General features: G+C 38.7%; 1 protein-coding gene across 1 annotated transcript in view; it reads left to right on the top strand.

The window, feature by feature from the left end:
* Positions 1–27: 27 nt before the first annotated feature.
* The window catches only part of LOC145764395 (rifampicin phosphotransferase-like), a 32,027-nt gene continuing 11,735 nt past the window's right edge, over positions 28–20,319 (top strand). Inside the window, exons 1-19 of the mRNA XM_082576010.1 lie at positions 28–130; positions 476–636; positions 2,289–2,438; positions 3,299–3,429; positions 3,702–3,776; positions 6,487–6,600; positions 7,298–7,528; positions 8,398–8,525; positions 9,994–10,141; positions 11,056–11,254; positions 12,700–12,756; positions 12,904–12,953; positions 13,463–13,501; positions 13,857–14,043; positions 14,824–14,888; positions 15,043–15,184; positions 15,393–15,504; positions 16,296–16,447; positions 17,176–17,297. Coding sequence (XP_082432136.1) covers positions 28–130; positions 476–636; positions 2,289–2,438; positions 3,299–3,429; positions 3,702–3,776; positions 6,487–6,600; positions 7,298–7,528; positions 8,398–8,525; positions 9,994–10,141; positions 11,056–11,254; positions 12,700–12,756; positions 12,904–12,953; positions 13,463–13,501; positions 13,857–14,043; positions 14,824–14,888; positions 15,043–15,184; positions 15,393–15,504; positions 16,296–16,447; positions 17,176–17,297 — 2,366 coding nt within the window. The remainder of the gene's footprint in view (positions 131–475; positions 637–2,288; positions 2,439–3,298; positions 3,430–3,701; positions 3,777–6,486; positions 6,601–7,297; positions 7,529–8,397; positions 8,526–9,993; positions 10,142–11,055; positions 11,255–12,699; positions 12,757–12,903; positions 12,954–13,462; positions 13,502–13,856; positions 14,044–14,823; positions 14,889–15,042; positions 15,185–15,392; positions 15,505–16,295; positions 16,448–17,175; positions 17,298–20,319) is intronic.

Genomic DNA, 20,319 nt, shown 5'->3' with positions numbered 1-20,319 from the left:
CCTAGGTCTAAACTACGGTCAGAAGTTATGATAGTCGAGGCAGTTTTAGCCATTCTGGTAATCATTATCTTAAAAGCATTCGTTGAGTCTGACTGGGTCAAAAGTGAAAAGAAAACTTACACTGTTCCAGGTAGGTTTATGATGATTGCTAGAGCTTTTGTCGTAAACGTTAAACCAAGTGTGCCGCAAATGGAGCTGTAGGTTTCACGTTTTATATCTTTAAATGTAACGTGTTTTGTGTAGTCTACTACTCTGCTTTTAATGTTTTTAGGTTGAATATGGATAGGGTAGTTGTGTTTTACTCCTGGCTGAGCCTGATGGCTTTGATACTAGGCTACATAAACGTTTGTTTGCCTTCGCTCAATTGCACCAAAAAACTTCGATTTCAATCAATAACAAAACAGCTCAGCAAGCAAGTTAGATATTTGTACATTTAATACCATCGGGAAATTAATGAATAGTTTTTCTTGTGTAGGAATATTCCAGTCTCCAAAGTGCACGATTATTAAACTGTATTTCCGGGTGAAAAAGGCGTTCAAAACTTTATCCAATCAAAATTCTATTCAACTGGAAAGAAACAATCATTTAATTCCTGGCCTGCGAAACATTTGTCGGAATGATGTGAACCCATTTAAGGTAAGCGTTGACAGCAGCATGTCTTTGCCGCTATCATTTGCTTGTTTGGTTAAGTGTTGTTAGGTTTTCATTTTGTCGTCAAAGTTACCAAACTTGTCCAAGATAACCACAAATATTTTGAACATGTTGTTGATGTGCGTCGATGCAGCGAAAGCTTACGTTGCAACTACGGAAAAACAGCCGAGTTTTCTATTGCCGCTGCAAACCGAAATATCTTCACTTCAGTAAAATCTTTATTGAACCATTATTAGTCCATTACAAGTGGCCAAGTTGCTATCGCCTTTGGCTCTAGTGCCAGTAGATCTGAGATCGATTCCCGGTCGGGTTATGCCAAAGACCGATCGTATTCTTTCTTGCATAACGTAGTATAAAGTATAAGTCGGGTAATAATGTGGTGATATCATAAATATCATACAAAATTAATAATGAGCCTTGCTAAAAGGCACCACCAATTGCAGAGCGACAACAAATAAACCTTAACATTATTGTTACTGCTGAACTGCTGATACCAGTCGCTCACGCATACCTCTACACACTCATACAGCTTACTTAAGTCAATGATTCTTAACAGGGGTGCTCACTGCTATTGAGTGTGACCAGGCCCGGATTTAGGGGGGGGCAGAGGGGGCAGTTGCCCCGGGCCCCCCGACTTTTGAAGGGCCCCCTATGTGGAAAAAAATGTGATTTTGTGTTATTTTATTCCTTTTGACCTTTAAAGTTTCTGCAAAATACTGTGCAGTACTGGACTGATGCTACTGTAGACGTAGAGATGGTTTTTACGCGCCGTAGGCGCGAAAAATTTTTTTGCACGGGGGCCCCCCGATCTAAAAGTGCCCCGGGCCCCCCATCAGCTAAATCCGGTCCTGAGTGTGACACGTGTTTTAGGGGGTGCGCAAATGCTGAATCGTTACGATTATTTACAAAATGGCGTTAGAAACTGTAACTTGTTTTAACATTTTAACTTGCTGTTGTCAAGTTGTCGATAACCAAAGCTTAATTTATAAATCCAGGCTACAATTTCAAACCCACAAGCCACGAGCATTGTAATAGTTGTCGTATCTCACAATTAAGCAATTTTCTCAACCAAATCGATAAACCCGGATAGGGCTGTTTGAAACCTTACCTTACCTCTATTTTGCCTTTGGTGGGAATTTCAGAAAATATATTTTGTATTCTCATAGAAAGATTTTATTGTTACCACACTTTTTACCCAAAATTTTATATTTGAAGCTTCATCCAAATGATGCTAGTAGATTTTTATTTCACTTTTGTGAGTACCCGAACAAATGTAGCAGTTTTAGCGTTCAGTAGAGTGTGCGCAAAAATAACTAATTTTAACATTAAGTTTTTTTGAAAAAGCGTTTTCTCCCTACCGGCAGATCATGTAAGGGAGGAAGTAGCGTTGATCAGGAGATCCAGGGACTCTTAGATCCTCGCTCTCATAATAAATTACAGTAAATTAAGTAAAGTACTTTTTAACAATTACTGTAATTTTGTCTGTTTATGTTTGAAGACAATGCGAAGTATTATTATTATGTAAATAAGTTATGTTTATCATCTTGAAAAAGCTTTAAGATTCTAATCATTCTGTCTATCGTGTTATCGTTATTCTCGATAAATAGCTCATAAAAATATATTGTGTTTTGACACAGGATCTAACTTCTTTATGTTTTAATGGATTCTCCAACGACAAAAATAGCGAAATTGCCGATGCTGGGATAATTCTGAGGCTGTTTATTGATGCCAATGGCAGAGCTGATATATATTTGTACATTCAAGTTCCTGGAAGTGGCTTTTTGCAGGTAAAACATGAATAACCCTGCTGGTGTTTGTTTTTCATACAACTTAATTGCATAGGCGGTTTATAATAAAAATTCATAAAAAGTCCGCTTTGTATGAACATCGTAGATTTAAAATTGACACTTCCCAGACAGTAAGTCAGTAAGTTTTTACATTGATTCAACGTCTGTGAACGTCAACGTCAATGTAAAAAGCAATTGATTTGTTGTCTGGGTAGTACTAGGCTGGGCCGCTGGTAAGTGGATTTCGCGGACGATTAGCTTTGCGCAATTGTTATTTTTGACAGCAAAGCAACCCACTTATAGAGTGTTAAAAATGAACTTTTTAGTTCCGGTCATGACAAGTTGCTCGTGTTTAAGCTTGACTTCTTTTGTAGTGGTAATGTGACACTTATTAGTAGGTGGGTAAAATAGTAAAAAATGTTTCCACTCATTCAATGAAAACATAATCAGCAATAAAAAAGATAGATTGTAAAGCGTTCTGATGATTTATTACGGGTCTTCTAACTCTTGGGGCGATTTCAAGTGAGCTGCAGTAAACTTTTGATGTAAGCTATGACGTCAGTTATCAAAAACCTTCATTTGAATAAAGCAGTTTAATCCATTGAAATATTTGCAAATTAAAATTGTGTTAATTCTATGCTTAGCTTACAGTTTATTTATTGTCTGTGGACACTTTGACAAACGTCTCTTCCAGTGCCTGTAATATTTCTTTTTTTCTACTTGTGATTTTTTTTTTGAACTTTTTGTGAACCTTTTTGTTTTTTACTGCTACCAGGGTCAATGATTAATTTTTGTGAATAAATCCACTTTTTATTTTATTTTTTGCGACTTAACATTTCTCGCTGTTTTGTGTTTTCAAGTTACCAAACCACCCTGATCCCTTGACGTGCCATGCAATGTACGAACACGGCCAATACAGGGTAGAAGGTTTGCTTATTGAAGCAATTGAACCGAATAGAAAATGGAGAATTGCTTATCATGGAGAGATGAGGTAACCGTATGTTAATTTTATAATCTGTGACAATCAGCTAGAAAATTTCGGGTTTAAAACCGTATTAGAAACTTGAAGCCTATTTTTTCAATTGAGTTCGTGTTTAGTCCTGGACATGAATTAACCTGAACGCACTTAAACCGAAAATCTTCAGGTATAAGTTTTGAAACGTGTAATTAAGTGGACGGAAAGGCAAAAGAGCCGGAAAGGAAAGAGAACGGAAATCTTTTAAAATGAATCAAATTCATTTCCTCACTTATTAATTTATTTAGAAAGGTGAACACGCTTGCTGATCCAAGACGATGGCATGAAGGAAAGAATTTGGTTTTTACGAAATTTAATTTCACGTGAGTATCAAAAGTGTGATTTTAACTAATGTCACTAAAAAGCGTCTTTTCCGTACGCGCCATATTCATCTCTAAACACCTATATATAAATGGTGATATTTATACTACTACATGTGTAGAAGGAGTGATCCAGCCTACCTGGCGTCAGCACAAGGTTAAGTACTCACTATAGAACAGCGAGTATCACGTTTTGCTAACCATAGCGGTGTAGTCTCCACGCTAGCCATCAAAACTTTTCCATACACACTCAACGCTTTTTTCCACTTGTCTTGTACCAAATTTTAGAAAGTTGTAATACAGTAGCTGGTATTACCTTTGCCTCAGTACCTGTAGCGCACCCAGCATGGGGCTAAGGGGGCTGAAGCCCCCCCCAAACCCACCACCAAAAATGAATTTTTTGTATGTTCCCCATTTATACCTTTTGCTTACAGGTTAGATATAAATAAGACACAACAATACAACAGAGCTGAGCATTACAACAATATATTTTACATATTTACAAATAGTTTTAACAGTCGAACGTTTTCGGTTTAACTTAAGCCCTCATCAGAAATCTGAAAATATTTATAAAAATGCAATAAATTTCAAGTTCTTGAAGGTAAAATTACATTGGGAAAAGGCAACTACATAAAATAGCTACAAAAAAATTTGCACCACAGGGAACGTGATAGGCTACATCAAGTAAATGTTGAAGAGAATGGACGCGCCTCTAGCAAATGATTGTTTGTTTAAATTTGGTTGTAGCGTTTGATTAACAGTGCTTCCTACCATAACAGTAAATTTTGGTGTCAAATTGGGATTTGCTTTTGAGTAAAATTTTAAATGAGTCAGCAGAGAATTTTCGACCAGTGCAAAAAGAACACTCCATGATATGGTCTTTGATGACACTTTTCTTTAACTCCCTAAAGTTCAGATGCTCCCGTACTCTCGTGGTCAAATGTCTGGAGGACATACCGATGTAGGCTACCGTACGTCAATGCCGAATCACACGGGCCTGTAAAACTGTGTACGACATTTGAGCAGAGAGACGAAGGCGTCTGGGACTTTAGTTGAAAATACGAACTAAATTTGAATGTTTTGTAAGTAGGAAAAACGTCCACATCAAATTTACTGTTTACAAAATTAGTATTTTGTTTCAAACTGTTTTCGTACTAGTTGTTGTTTTTGCACTTATTTGTGTTGGCAAACGGAAAGCTAATTCTATTTTGTCATACATGACAAAAAAATTGAGATCTATAGAAGATTGCGAGAATGGACGTAGGGATGAGGATGCTGATGGTGCTATTAGCATGGACAGGCGCGGATTTATGGAGGGGGTCCAAGCCCCCCCCCCCCCCCCGAAATTTTGTGAGGAATTGTTGAAATTGTATGTTTCCGCATCAAATGGTTTGATATGCTTCTAAACAGCTGATCTTAGTCCCACGGCGGGCTTAACTAATCCCGGGGAGGGGAGGGGGGATAATTTTTTGTTATTAGTATGGTTGAAACTATCCATCGATCAGACTTCGTAATTTTCTTTGATACAACTTCAAATACATTTTAATGGCAACATTTGTTGAAGCTGACTCAGCTGACTCAGCTACCAACGTTGAACCAAATGACGTCAGTGGAAACAATCTGAAACCTTGAATGGCTGTTTTACAGTTTTTAGTCTTCATTATAATTTCAATCAATTAGGTTACCGTATAAGCCTGCAAACATTCAATCCAATTGGTCATGGACACTGTGCACATGGTTTTAAACCAGCTTTCAAGTTTACTTTGCATGCTTAGCAATTTTTATTCAAGCAAAATTTATTTTTTAAACATTCACAATTGATGAAAATAGCTGTTTTAATGTCTATTTTATAGCATATCGTATATGTGGTAGTATCATTGTTATTATCTGTTTTATCTTTTTCTTTCTTTTTAATTGATTTTTAAATTTTCTGCCCCCCCCCTCCCGAAAAAAACTCCTAGATCCGCGCCTGAGCATGGGGTTCACTAGGCCAACTTCTATTCTGATTGAGAGAACGCATCCTGATGTATCGGCAACCGGTGGATTGTAAGTGCTTTTAAATACCGTATTAATCAAAGGGAAGGGTATTGACCTATTGTCACTGTCACTATTGTCGCAAATCACTCGGCCTGCATTTCTGAATTAGCCCCCCCCCTAAATTTTTTTCTGGGTGCGCTACTGCTCAGTACATACAGTAGCTACTAGTAGATCTAATGCAAATCTAGGAGGAGAATGAGAGAACAATTGCTTTCTAAAATTCATCATGCCCCATATAAAAAGCACGCATTGTTTTTCACATTTTTTTTGGTACTTTTTTTCTGCTATTGAAGAATTTACCGGAAGGCTACACTTAAAATTCGCTTTTCTCGCGTTTTCCTAGGTTGCCTACCGTATGGCTTTACCTACTGGTATTGTTTCTCCATTTTACAATGGCTTTTATAAGAGTATGAAAATTGATAAAACTATCAAAAGAAGTGCAAAGATATCGTTTTCAAATCAACACTCGTGATTAGTTGTATCTACTGTATATTTTTCCAGACCTCCTCTATGCCAAGTGATATTGTTTCGCTTTGATGATAGGAAATAAAACATGAAACTGAAACTAATCTACCAGTAAAGAAAGCAACGATATTTTTTTACTTTACAGAATGCGTTTTTATTTTTTTTATAGGCTTGCTTATTTCTATAAATTGTTAATTTAATTTTGTTTTAGATGGACAGCATATTCTTCTATATTTGATTGTGCACACGACACTCATGTCAACTTGTTATCAAAGTCATTGGCAAGGGAACCCTGGAGCTGGGATTTTTATCGCAAATTGAAAAGGTATCAGGTGGTTATAATACTTGTCTCACTATAGCACACTCAGCTTGCTTAGATTTTTTAATAATCATAAAACAAGTTTTCATGTTCGAGGGTAACATATATGCACAATGGTTCATGTAATAGCAATATGAGAATATCAAATGAAGAAACCCATGAATGCTACAGTGGTTTTAGTGGTTTTTAGTTTGAACGTTTTTTGTTTATTTATTTAAACAAAGTAAAAAAATGTTACCATGTTTACAACATAGTGGTAGGCTAACAATGTTTACAACGTTGTTAGAGCAATAGACTTCTAAATAGACGTACTGACAATTCGCGTTTGATTTCTGTGGTGATTCACCACCTTAATGTATTATCAATGAGCTGTTTTTGCCGGGAGAAAAAGATTTCTAACAACCCAGCCAGCAAAAGTTTTTTTTTTTTTTTTTCAATGCATGATGAATCATGATGTTGCAACAATGTACCAAGGCTACGTTTTTTGCTTGTGAGAAACCGACTACCTATTTCCATTCCAAAAACGTCTTCCATTCCATCCCATACCCTGTTTAAGGAATCATTTCTTTTTCGAGCACGCTGTAACGTTCTCGTTTTGTCGCTTCTCACTTTTTTCCAGACTCCTGTTATGTTATGGCAAGTGGTATGGTTTTTTGCTTTGATGGTCGAAAATAAAAAAAATGATGATGAACTGTGTATTTAGCTTTCGTCAACATTACGCCTACCAGGAGCAATGGGGGCAATTGAAAGGAAGAGTGTTTGTTAATGGGATGGAAGAAGGAACGGACGGGATAAAATTGTCGCTTCGGAGCATCCGACAAGATTTCAAAGGGAGCATGGATGGTTGTCATAGATACATGAGAGTTACCGCACATACCGAAGATGGGTTAAATCTGTCTCTCCTTGCAGTTTGCTATGGCGACTTTTTAACTCAGTAAGTTCTTTTCGGATTAGAAACTCTTCTAAAATTAACGATTGCTGTTTTATCTTTGCAATAAAGGAATCGTAATCTACTGTATAACAAAAGATTTAACAAAAACACGTACATTTGTTTTCATAATATTTACATTTGATTGGCCGAGGAATAGCGTAATGGATAAGGCGTTGGCTTTTCAGTTACGCAAACCTGGTTCGACTCCCGGCTTCAGCTGGTTGTTGAAAACACTACTCACCTCTACTTAGGGTGCAATAATTTGGTTGGGCTTAATTGTTGCAGAAAAGGCGGCCGAGAGAAAAGAACTGGCTTCCCTATTCTCGTTAGTGCCGAAGGCTTAGTACAATGAGAACCTTATTTTCTCATACCCGACACTTGAATCAAGTGTGGGACCACCTTTATCTTTTTTTACAGTTGATTGATTGCGGGAAGCTTTATCCTCGGACTGGGAAAGCGTCTTTGGGAACGTAGTACTAGCAGTTTTGCATACATGCAGAGCTTTTAAACCACTGACGCGCACGCCCGGTTATGAGATAGAACAGAATGAAATTTCCGTTGTTTGAAGTGTTGTTGCCAGTAAATTGTTATTCCATAGATAGGTGTCATTGAATGAAAAGCAGTTCTTAAAATGCTCTGCTCAAGCGCATACCCCGAAAGTTGAACCAGTGCTGCTTGATCTTTAATATTTTTTGTGCACAAAGTAGAGCGCCCAGTCGAGCTATCGAGGTGGCAACAGTAACACCAAAAAAAAATTGATATAAAAACGTGATGTGATCCCTTGCGCTTCTTGCCGAAACAATCAAGCGCAAACTTATTCAGATACAGTTTACATATGGGCTCTGTAACTGAGTTATTGATTGTGGTTACAGCTTCATCAGCGGGTACGTTGTTTCATCTAGCCACGTACTTCTACCTATATGTCATTGCGATCTTCGTATGTGGAGACACGGGGAGAATGGAAGCGTTCCCAGCATGATCCAATTCAACGTTGATGCAGGTGATTTGAAGGTGGTACCCAGTAGCCTTGACAGGGGTCCGTGGGTACTTTGAGACTCCGACCCAGGGTGATTTTAGGGCCTATGATATTTCTAAGGGTTCCGGAATTCGAATCCATCGCGTATTCTTTGGATGTAATACATTTTTCTTAGAAGTGTTTTGATTTGGGGCCAGAGTATTTCATTGCTACTGGGCCAAAACTATCCTCTCAACGTCTCTGGTTGTGCCACTTACACTATGCGCACTACAACTCTGCCAACAAAATCCATCATTTTTACATTGATTCAACATTGCAGACATTGAGGTTGTTGCAGACATTGATTCAACGACGTTGAATCAATGTTAAAATGACGGATTTTGCTGTCTGGTAAGTTATGACGTTCTGCAAATACCGATGTTTACAGCATTGGCTTTGCACGTAGGCATTGTTATTTGTTACACACTGCGCTTCATAAATCAGTCAATAGGTTTGCGGTTACTTTATAAATCGTCTTATATACACGCAGTTTATAAAATCTTTATGGTATTTCAAAGAACTAAACCTTGTTTGATTCAAATTAATCATAAGGTATTTAATTTATGACAAAACAAATCAGCAAGAATTATATCATCTGCTCAAACCGCCAGATATCATTGGATTAAATCATATAATCCGCCCCGATAGCTCAGTTGGTTAGCGCGTGACTTCGTGAACGAAGATGCTTCAAGATCATCGGCGCTGGTTCGTAGCCATTTCTGATTGGTTAACACTAAGCTTTGCTAAACCGCGGATTTATAACTCTGAAAGTAAATTTTGTTTTATGAAAAATAAAATAGAAAAATCCTTTGCAAAGTTGTTGGATTTCTTTGCAATTGCATTAAAATTGTCGGCTGGGTTTATCAGACCGAAACCTCCATTTTAGGTATTGCTAATCAGACAACATCAGTTTACGGGTGTCAGTTTTATCAAAAACTTTAGTAAATTAACACAAGATTATTGAAACCGATTCTGATAAACTGATACTGTTTGACTACCAATGCAGGCTACGCAGTTGTAGACTCATGTGACTCACTAAGAGCAGACAGTTTCAATTGGCTGGTTTCTCAGTACTAGAAAGGTTATATGGAATCTAATTTGGACACAATCGTTAGCACATAATATGTAAATCCATATAGTCAAATCCCCGAGTCAAATATATGGATTTACTGACGGTGGTACCATTTTTTGGAGCTTGGGTTCCACAAATGGGAAAACGTCATCCTGAGGTATAGCCTATATTTCTCCGTGATCATACCCAGTGTACCTACTGCACTGAGAAGGCTGGAAGGCCGAAACGGTGTGCACTGTCTGCAGTCAACTCTGAGCGTTACGATAAGAAAAGAAAAAAAATGTCTGCAGTCATTATGTCAAATATGTTATTGTACAGTAGCCTATATGTGATGCATAAGTTTTTGTTTCATTAGTTTTACTGTGAAACATCTTCACATAGGTAGCTCCACTTATAACGTGGCTTGCCGACTCACTTTGAAACCAGTTTCATACCGCTCAAGTGACCGCCATTCAAGAATACATGATGCATTCGCTGATGTCTTTGTAGATTCTGTTCCTGGAAAAGGAATGGTTGAGTTACTCTACGGGTAATGGAATGATGAATATGATGTTTGTACATGCTGAGTGGTGAAAAACTTATCCATCAGTTTTTGACATAGCGTAGTCATTTAAACAAACAATAAAAGCTTTTTATACTAACAAAAATGCCCAAAGCCAAAAAATGAAAATCACATCAAATTCAGTTACTATTCTCTAATAACCTGTACAGCCTGTTTCCCCCTTGTTTGGGTTCATCAGAAGGTGCTTATTCAAATAGAATATATTATTAGAAATTATTCAAATATGTTGGTATGTTGTCTTATTGTCTATCTATAGTTCAAGCTTCAGTTGATAGTAAATGCATGATTAAATCTTTTTTATTCGCTAAAGTGCGTTGCTTCAGCACACTCGTCCGCCCCGTTAGCTCTGTCGTTAGCTCATGTTAGATTGACTCAAGATAAATCGGCGCTGGTTTGGCTTTCCGGGTGCGCGCGAAGTAACACATTTCAGGAATGCTCTCCCTTCAGCGGCGCCTAGTGGATAAAATAATTACCCGGCAACAACATTTCAACAATTGCTTCACTCTGCCAATCTCGGTTACCGGCATGCGTCAAAAGCTTTTAGAAATATGCGAAACTACCAGGAATAACCTACCAAGGCTTTGTTAGTCCGAGGATAAAGATTCAAAAACCAAACTTAGACTGAAAACTTTTATAATATTCTGTATAATATTTTTGTGTTGCAATGTGTTATGCTGTAGGCCCAATTGCACTTCAATTTCGATAAATTTTCATATAGCCCAACTGTGTTTTTTTAATTTTTTGTTTAAATTATCCATAATTCATAGCAAATAAGCTAAACGTCAATAAAGTGTAAACTAACTTTTTGACGAAATCAAATTTTGACTTGTTTCAAAATTTTAATCTCCACGTTCCTGCAACAAGATATTTCGTTTCAACAGAAAATCTGAAGCGCGGTTTGAAACCAAAAGAGTTGTTGGAAGCTCTCTCACGGTCCGTCGGCCATGCAAAGAGACTGGCTCAAACAAGTGGACCCTACTTTTATCAGAAAGGAACTGTTCTGATCCGTCACTAGTGGGGACAAAAGCATCACTTTTATCTCAAGTTTTTACAGCAAGGGACAAAACTCTTACTGTGGAGGTAAACTTGCAATAGAATTAATGTATTGATAGTGAGGCCGGTTATATTTTTAAGTTATTGCTTTTGAAGCTATAATGTAGATCACTACTGTATAATTACTGTATGTCCGCATGCTATTTTTATTAAATCAATAACACTGTTGCTTTACTAACTTTTTCGCGCCCAACGTTTTAACCACAGTTTAGCCTAATAAAGAAAACCAAGTGATTTTGCAGGGCTCCATTTCTGATACCAATTATTGGAAGTTAAACAATTTCCCAATTTCAAACTGTTTTCCAACGACTTTAATATTTTCCATCTAACGACAAACATGTTAAAAGAAAGCTTTGTGTCACTCATTAACGAGTATCATTTTAAAATGACGCTATGGGCGCTTCTGAGCTAAACAAGTAACCTAGGTATAATTTGCATAAGGCTGTGCGCAGAGAATCATCATCACCATAGCCATACGAGACCAAACCATTTTGGGGGGGCAGAACGTAAATTTGCCCAAATCTGCACGCTTTTATAGAAATGGCCCAAATATAATGTATGCGGTGCATTATAACGGTGATAAACTATAACAGTTTTATAAATATACTATATGATCAGATAATTTCATATTTTTTGTTGCCCAAAAATCTAAGCGATACAGTTATGTAAATGGGAAAAATTAATAAATTTGTGCATTTTGGGGAAACTGTCTCACGCTAATTTGGGCAGTTGCATAAACAGACTAATCAGTTTCATCAGATAATTTAATGTTTTCAGCTGCCCAAATCAACACGATGCATTTGTGAAAATTAATAAAATTAGCTATATAGCAAATTTTGCGTTTTGATTTGGGCAGTTTCACAAAAGTATTAAAGACATATTTTGGTGACTGCCCAAATTGGCATGATGCAGTTGGTTAAATGCATTTCGTACTACCAGTTTGATCACCATGCAATACAATTATACATCAATACGGGACACGGGTGTGTCAAATGAAAGTTTTGCGGCATTTCTTGTGCAAATAAGAGGCTGTACTTAGTTTGATAGGTAAAAGATATTAATTTATAGTTTTTCTTGCTTCATGCAGTTTTGTAGCTTTTCATATAGCAATTTTTGCCCTAATAATTGCCAAATTTTCCCCGAATACGCGACGTTTTGAAACAACAGGGGGGCAGCTGCCCCCCGCCCCCCTGGCTCGTACGGTTATGATCATCACCATTAAGTTCCTTCCTCTCGTCGAGGGTTGGAGACAATGAGACGCCAAGTTTCACTGTTGTGAGATTTTTCTACTGCAGTTTTGTAATAAAGTCCTGACCAGTCTTCAATATCATTAGTCCAAATTCTCGGTGGTCTGCCCCTATTTCGTTTGCCGTTCATTTTTCCTTCTAGCAGTTGTCTTTGAATAGAATTATTGCGAATCTATTCGAATATCGCATTATTATTATTATTACCGATATTTTGTTTATGTTTAGTATCAAGTGCCTGAAGGGTTTTGTATCACTGTGAACGCTTACAATGCATTTGTGGAGGTAAGAATATTGTAAATAGATAAAGAACTTTTGTTAAATCTACGTAGTCACCATCAATCAATGAATAAATAACTCACCAGATTCATTTGTAAGAAATAACATGGATGGAAGTGTTTACACGTGATTAAAGTTGTAAGGTTTTTTCAGGAAAACAAACTTGTGAAAAATGCTTTGGAAGAACTCAAGGATGCATTAAAGTAAGTTGCTATGGCATTACTCAAGGTTTTTAAAGTCAAACTGTTGATTTTGTTACCGGTCTACCTGGCATTGCTTTTAATTGAATAGATTTTTTGGAATACTGCAGTTGTTATTCAAACGTTAATTAACACCTGTTAGGTTTGTTAAAGGAAGACCTAGGCAATGCTCCAGTTTTTAAACTACAATAATACCCTCTAAAATCATGTTTATTCTACCACTTCTACTTCTGTAGCTGCTGGTTGCAACATCAAGGATTCATGAAAGCTATGAGTCTCTGAGCAACGTCTTTCTGTTCTGCAGAAAGTCATTTGCCATCTCTAACATGGGCTTGAGAAATTGCAAATCTTGCGTCTTTTAACATATTTTCTAAAACAAGAGCAACCAAGCCAAGTAACAACTTAAAAATTTTAAAATCAAAAGTTTCAAAATATTTAAAGTTTTGCAAGATTAAAATAAACGTCGAATTTTTTTCTTTTCTCGCACTTAATTAATATTTAATATCTATCAGGAAAGGCAGCAACGAAAGCATTTCTGCAAAGTCAAAAGCGTAAGTATATATTTTTACTAGCCAAATATTTGTGTGCCTGCAACAGTTAACAGCTTTTTCAAACTTTAATAGCTTAATTAAGCTTTGGTTGTAGGCTAATGTCTTAACTTAGAGAATTTTGCAAGCAACTTTTACTGTTTAATAATAGTTCAGAAAGCAAAGTCTGTCCTTAAAGATAAAGTCAGAGGAAAGAAATCTTGTCACATGTGAATAAGAACTGTGTGTAACATTTTTTTACTAAACTACGTATATGGCCTACCCTATAAAGCTTAATTTTTTTTGCAGACTTTTCGTAATGTTTTTGTGTGTTTTTGTCAGCGGATCATTTCACTCTATGCACGTTTTTTGTTCACAGCTGCTTGGCGGCATTTGCAGATTCCAACCTACCTGCTAGATTGGTAGCAGAAATTAAGGAAAATATTCAAGTGATTAAAAACAGCTTCAAGTGTGGGTTGGCTGTTATCGTCCGTTGCTCTCACGTGGAAATATCCAAGGAAAACTGCTCTTGTCCGTCTTTTGGAAACATCACTTGTATAAACCAGGTTTGACTAATAAACCTTTCTCAAGTGAATCAGTTACATTAAACATGCAGCGATTATTTAAAATAAATTAAAATACATGTGGTGAATATACAAAAGAAGAAATTTAAAGATTTTTAGCATTTTTTAATTTTGTTTTATACTTTATGTAATTTTTAATACAATTTGTTTTTATTGAACATAAAAATGCAGTGATTATATTAAAATAAACAAAAAGGTATTCTGAGAATATTCGATATTTTATGATTTGTCTGCACTCAGTGATTTTGTTTGATTTGAATGCGCATTTGCAACTGACCAAATTGTGTCTGAGTTTTTAGTGACAAAAATCTTTCTGCTGTCAATCTGGGTAACTTGGGTTGTGTCAGCAGCTCATACCCTCTACAACCCAGACAGAAAAATTCGTCATTGTTACATCAATTTAACGTCTGGAGGCATAGTAACGTAGACGTAAAATGTAAAAACGACAAATTTTGCTGTCTGGGCAGTATGTTAAACTGCCTGGATTAAACTAAAAAAAAATCTTTCTTAGTCCGAGGATAAATATTTCGTTTATCGTAATACCTTCATGTGATGCCTTCATGTGATACCTTTCATGTGATACCTTCATGAGATACCTTCATGTCATACCTTTTGTGTACCTTTCATGTGATATGTTCATGAGATATCTTTTGTGATACCTTTCATTTAAAATGCGTAAGTTCATTTGTGACTTTCAGTATGAACTCAACAATTGAAATGGTCTTTGATTGAATGCAACTGATTTGTTTCTTTTGTTTGCAGGTTTTAAATGCTGTCCCTCGGTGTTGGGCCAGTCAATTTTCCTACGATGTTCTGCAAACTAGAAGGTATCGGCAGTGTTGCCATAACTTTTACTTAGTTACGTTTATTTTTCTTTCAATTCAATCTAAACTTGATCTAGTTCCAATTTTTCTAATAATATCACTGTCAAATAGACGCAAGGAATGAATGTATGTTTTACTGAGTCATTCGATTCTCCAGACGAGGAGGTTTTCCTCTTGACCTTGGAATGGGAATTATTGTGGAAGCAATGCACAATGAAGAGAGAGTTTCCGGGATGCTGTTGACATGCCAACCAGAGACTGGAGACCCGTCAGAGATCACGATCATTCCTGATCACATGGTGAGCACTTCACATACGTTTTAACATTTACAAGAAGAGCTCCTAAAGTGACATTTTTTGAATGCATCACAATAGCAAAGTCAATAAGACTTGTTTACAAAAAATCAATAAAAGTAACATAAATAAATAATGTTTTCTCTCTTACTAGCTTTCTAAAAATTTCTATCCTAAAAAATAAAAATTGTTGCATTTAAGATATTTGTTTCAGAAATACGTCACCTCACCCGGTTACTTTGTCTTAAGCAAGCTTGATGACGAAACATATCATGCCTTCCGAGTACCCAGTCAACATGGAAGTTTTATGACACAAAATCGAAGATGTATGTGATTGTTGTTTTGTGAGGTGTGCGTGCTTAATTCCAGAATAAATCAACAACAGCTTCTCAAGCAGTTCTGGAAGTCCGTAGCCTACTCGTAGGAATTTTCAACACTGTCCTTGAATAGTCGTCGTAGTTCACTATCATTGCGGTTGCTGCATCAACCATACTGCCTACATGTCAATGTTCATCTAATCTACATTTTAATGATTGTAGACATGTTTTCGCTTAATTATTATTGCTTGCTTAATCAAAGACGCATCATTGCCATACTGCATATTGCCAGTTGCCATGTCTTTGTTTCCAGAGCGGAGTACTTCTATCATGATATGTTGATAAATTTAATATTTAACCATTGTATTTTGTTTATATATAAGATAAAATTGCAGTATATTAGTGTATTCCTGAAGAGGACATCATGTGATGTCTAAAACGGTCGGAATTTGTTTTCATGTAGGCTCTACTGTAGTTTTTTTGTTTTGTTTTCTGTAAATGTTGCAATGAACTTAAATAATGTTAAATCTGATTAAGTTACTTGGCTTCGAATGCCTATGGTTCAACAAGACAAACTCTCTACCCAAGCTCTATCACTTCTACTATGAATAACACAATAGGTCTCTCGTGTGGAAAACATGGTAAGACCACAACCGGTGAAAAATCGCAGAAATCAAGTATAAAACGCCGCAAGGATTTTAAAAATTCACATAAGTTTATAAAATGTGTAATTACTTGTTCAAGTACCAAACCCTACTAAAACTGTTTCAGCTAAAAAAAAATGTTTTGTATTTTCTCAGCAAGCGAAACAAAAGTGTCTGTTGCCAACGAAGGACGTAAGCTGTTGCTTAGCAATGATGACCTTCTCCGATTGGCTGAAATTTCCCAGTTTATCAAGAGCAAATGCGACCATGATGTTCGTTTAAAGTGGGCGATATCACCTCGAGGAAAGGTTTGTTGATGATGAAGTTGAACGAAGGGGCAGATTACTCTAACCGGGATTCGGGATGTTTCCTAGTGGCTTCTTGACTCTGGGTCGGTTTTGTGAATAGGCTACGCCATGTAGGAATAGGATATAAGAAATTGATTTTTTACAAAGAAGTCCAAACACTTTCCCTCTTTTTCAGCAGAATTGAATTTCTCTCTCTCTCTCTCTCTCTTTCAACAGAAATGTATGAATTATCTCAGATTGAGAAAGACGAAGGTTTTTATGTTTTTTGAAACGATTTTTTAAGTGGTGCTTAATTCCCTTTTCAGTTCACTTTGCTAATCTACTCCTTAGTGGAAGTTTATTCTGTTGATTTTCCGTCAATATCCACGTTGTGTTTAGCAAAATGTGGAATTTAAAAAATAGCAAAACCAAATTTGAAAAAGCAAAGACTTTCTGAACATTACATTTTGTATCTTTACTTTCACGGTGAATGCTGCTCCTACAAAATATTTTGTATTGTTTTTCAAAATTACTGGATTATTGAATTCTAACCGGACCAGTTTCTTTTCAAGTCAGATGTCATATAAATATTCTTTTTTATACCACAAGCAGGTAATAGCTAACAAAGCAATCGGGTTAAGTTTCACTATTGGTAAAAACATTCATCGCATATTGTTTACCGTATTTAACGAGTGAGTGCATTTGCTTGTTGTTGAGAAAAGTTGAATAAAAACAGCGTGGTTTTATAGATTTCAATATTCAGTGTCAACAAGTTAACTGTGAATCATAAAGAGCTTGATGCGGATTTGTGCCATGAGTTTGACAGCCCTCACGCTCGTGATGATAAAGAGTTTACCTCGGCTGAAGATACGTAAGTCGGTTTGTGTTTTATTTGAAATCTCTCAAGGATACAACTTGTGCTTGCAGGCACTAGCAAGTGTTATGGTAATTATACGTTATGACAACACGAGAAGTTGTTCTCAGCTATTTTTTAAATTCAAATTATGATTAGATTACGGAGTAGCAAAAACAATGATCAACAAAATACCTAAACGCACTGGCTCGGTAACAAAATTAACCATGGCCATACCAGCGTCGGGCAGAAAAGATCTTAATTTGGAGTGGATGATGTGTGTATTTCCTAATCATGTGTTTCATTGTCGATTCCTTGCAAGTGATGAGACTGAGAGAATCTGCCTGACGTTCAAAACAGGGACGGACGACAAGTGGCTCCCCGTGCCCCATCCCGTGAGTAACATCTGCACCCAAGCAGATGCCAAACGAAACTTGTCAACCAAGAGCCTCCACCCGTACGGCACAGCTGCAAGGGGCAATGGACAAGTTCAGACGCCCCACCATTCTGCAGCTTAACATAGAAGGCTACACAACAAGCAAGATCAAAGTTGTGGAGCAGCTTGCCCATACCAACCGGGCACTCGTCATCCTCCTCCAAGGGACCCACTGCACCTCTGCAGATAGGCTAGCTATTCCCAACTACACGCCAGTCGGGTCTACCTTAAGCAGAAAGCACGGCATTGCCACGTTTGTGCATGACAGCCTAAAGTCGACCTTTGTCGACCAATCTTCAACTGATGCTGAGATTGAGTGGGTGTGCATTTGTATCTCAGACTACAACATCGTCAACATCTACAAGCCCCCACCCTCGCGAATGTTGCCACCATCCCTTCCAACGTTCCTCTCCCCCAGTCTCTACGCTGGCGATTTCAACTGCCAGCACATCGACTGGGGCTACAACAACACAAGCAGCGACGGAGAATTGCTGGGTGACTGGGCCTTTACGAACCATCTTGCCCTCCTATTCAACCCAAAGGAACCAGCCAGTTTCCACTCCGGCCGCTGGGGAACAGGGAAAAACCCTGACTTGGCCTTCGCGAGTGTCGACAGCTCTCTTCCAGACAGACATGTGCTTGAGAAGTTCCCGCGGTCCCAACACCGGCCGTCCCTCATCATCGCCCCAAAAATTGTGGCTCCTGTCCCGAGTTCACCGGTGAAGCGATGGAACTTCAAAAAAGCCGATTGGAATCAATACAGCCTCCTGACCAATGGGTCTGCTGCAAAGTTACCATCACCTGAAACATGCAACACAGACGAGGCATACCAGGACTTTTGCAATGCCATAATAACTGCGGCAAAGGCCACAATACCACGTGGCCATCGAACCAGCTATACACCATGCTGGGACTCTGAGTGTGAAGCTCTCTATCGCTCCTACCTAAGCGCCACAAGTGGTGCTGCTTCTAACACCGCCGCCACCAGACTACTTGAGCGGCTGGACACAAAGAAGCTTGAGCGATGGAACGAAGCTGTCCAAACCATCGACTTCTCACACTCAAGCCGCAAAGCATGGAGCATCATCAACAACCTCACAGGGCGCTCAGCAAACTCTCCTCGTCAGTGCCCCGTTTCTGCTAATGCCATCGCTTCCCAGATAGTGCAGAACGGGGTCTACAAGACAAAGGACCGCAAGGCATCCTGCCTTGTTGCCAAGGAAGTATCTGTCCTTTGACGAGTGGAAACACCACAAGAGGAAGCAATCTCTGGAGACGTCACCCCAGAGGAATTCGCCACCGCCCTCCGCCTAGTGAAACCACACAAGTCTCCAGGGTCGGATAAGATCTGCCCTGAGCTTGTGCTCTATGCTGGCCATGCCCTAAAGTCCTGGTTACGTAGATTCCTCTCTTCCTGCCTGCACCACCTCACAATCCCAAAAATCTGGAGAAGAGCTTTAGTAGTTGCGATCCCTAAGCCTCACAAGCCACCAGAGGACCCAAGGAGTTATCGTCCGATATCCCTCCTCTGTGTTCCTTTCAAGATCCTCGAAAGACTGATCTACGCACGCGTCAACCCAATCATCGACCCGCTCCTTCCAAAAGAGCAAGCTGGGTTTCGGCGCGGAAAATCCACCGTAGATCAGGTCACACTCTTAACCCAAGACATCGAGGATTGCTTTGAGGCAAAAAAGAAGGCCGGCGCTGTTTTTCTAGATCTTACAGCTGCCTATGACACCGTATGGCATCGCGGCCTTACTTGCAAGCTGCTTCGCCTGCTTCCTGACCGACATATGGTTCATATGATTATGGAACTTGTCAAAAATCGAAGCTTCACCCTCACCACCGGTAGCTCACGGCGAAGCAGACTGAGACGCCTGAAAAACGGCGTCCCACAGGAATCGGTCCTGGCTCCACTTCTTTTCAACATCTACACCCACGACCTGCCAACTACGGTCTCCGCAAAATACGCTTATGCGGACGACCTGGAAATTCTCCACCCCACAAAGTTGTGGGAAAATCTAGAAGACACCTTGAGTCAGGACATGAAAACTCTCTCAGCCTATCTCCTGAACTGGCGACTGAAACTCAGCAAAACCAAAACTGTGGCAGCAGCTTTCCACCTCCATAATCGGGAAGCTGATCGTGAGCTACACGTCCAGAACAACGGAAAATCTCTGTCCTTCTGACCCGAACCAAGATATCTTGAGGTGACACTGGACAGATCGCTCACATACTGCCACCATTTGGTGTCGCTGCGCAAGAAACTCACATACCGCGCTGCGCTACTCAAGCGTCTGGCAGGCTCTAGCTGGGGGGCGAAGGTTGACACTTTACGTATAGCAGCCTTAGCCCTTGTCTACTCTTCAGCAGAGTACTGTGCACCTGTTTGGTGCCGCAGTGCTCACTGCCATAACATCGACACTGCCATAAACAGCGCACTGCGCACAATGACCGGATGCCTGCATCCCACACCATTGGACAATCTCCCCATTCTCGCTGGCATCCAACCCGCTGAGCTTCGTCGCGAAGAAGCCACTCTGTCCCTCGGTCGACGGGCACTGGAGCCTAACCACCTTCTCCACCACAAGATCTCTGCTCTCC

This window comes from Aplidium turbinatum, chromosome 2 (assembly GCF_918807975.1).
Source record: "Aplidium turbinatum chromosome 2, kaAplTurb1.1, whole genome shotgun sequence".
Lineage (NCBI taxonomy): Eukaryota > Metazoa > Chordata > Ascidiacea > Aplousobranchia > Polyclinidae > Aplidium > Aplidium turbinatum.
Note: the sequence above shows the minus strand (reverse complement) of the source record. Positions and strands in the feature narration are given on the sequence as shown.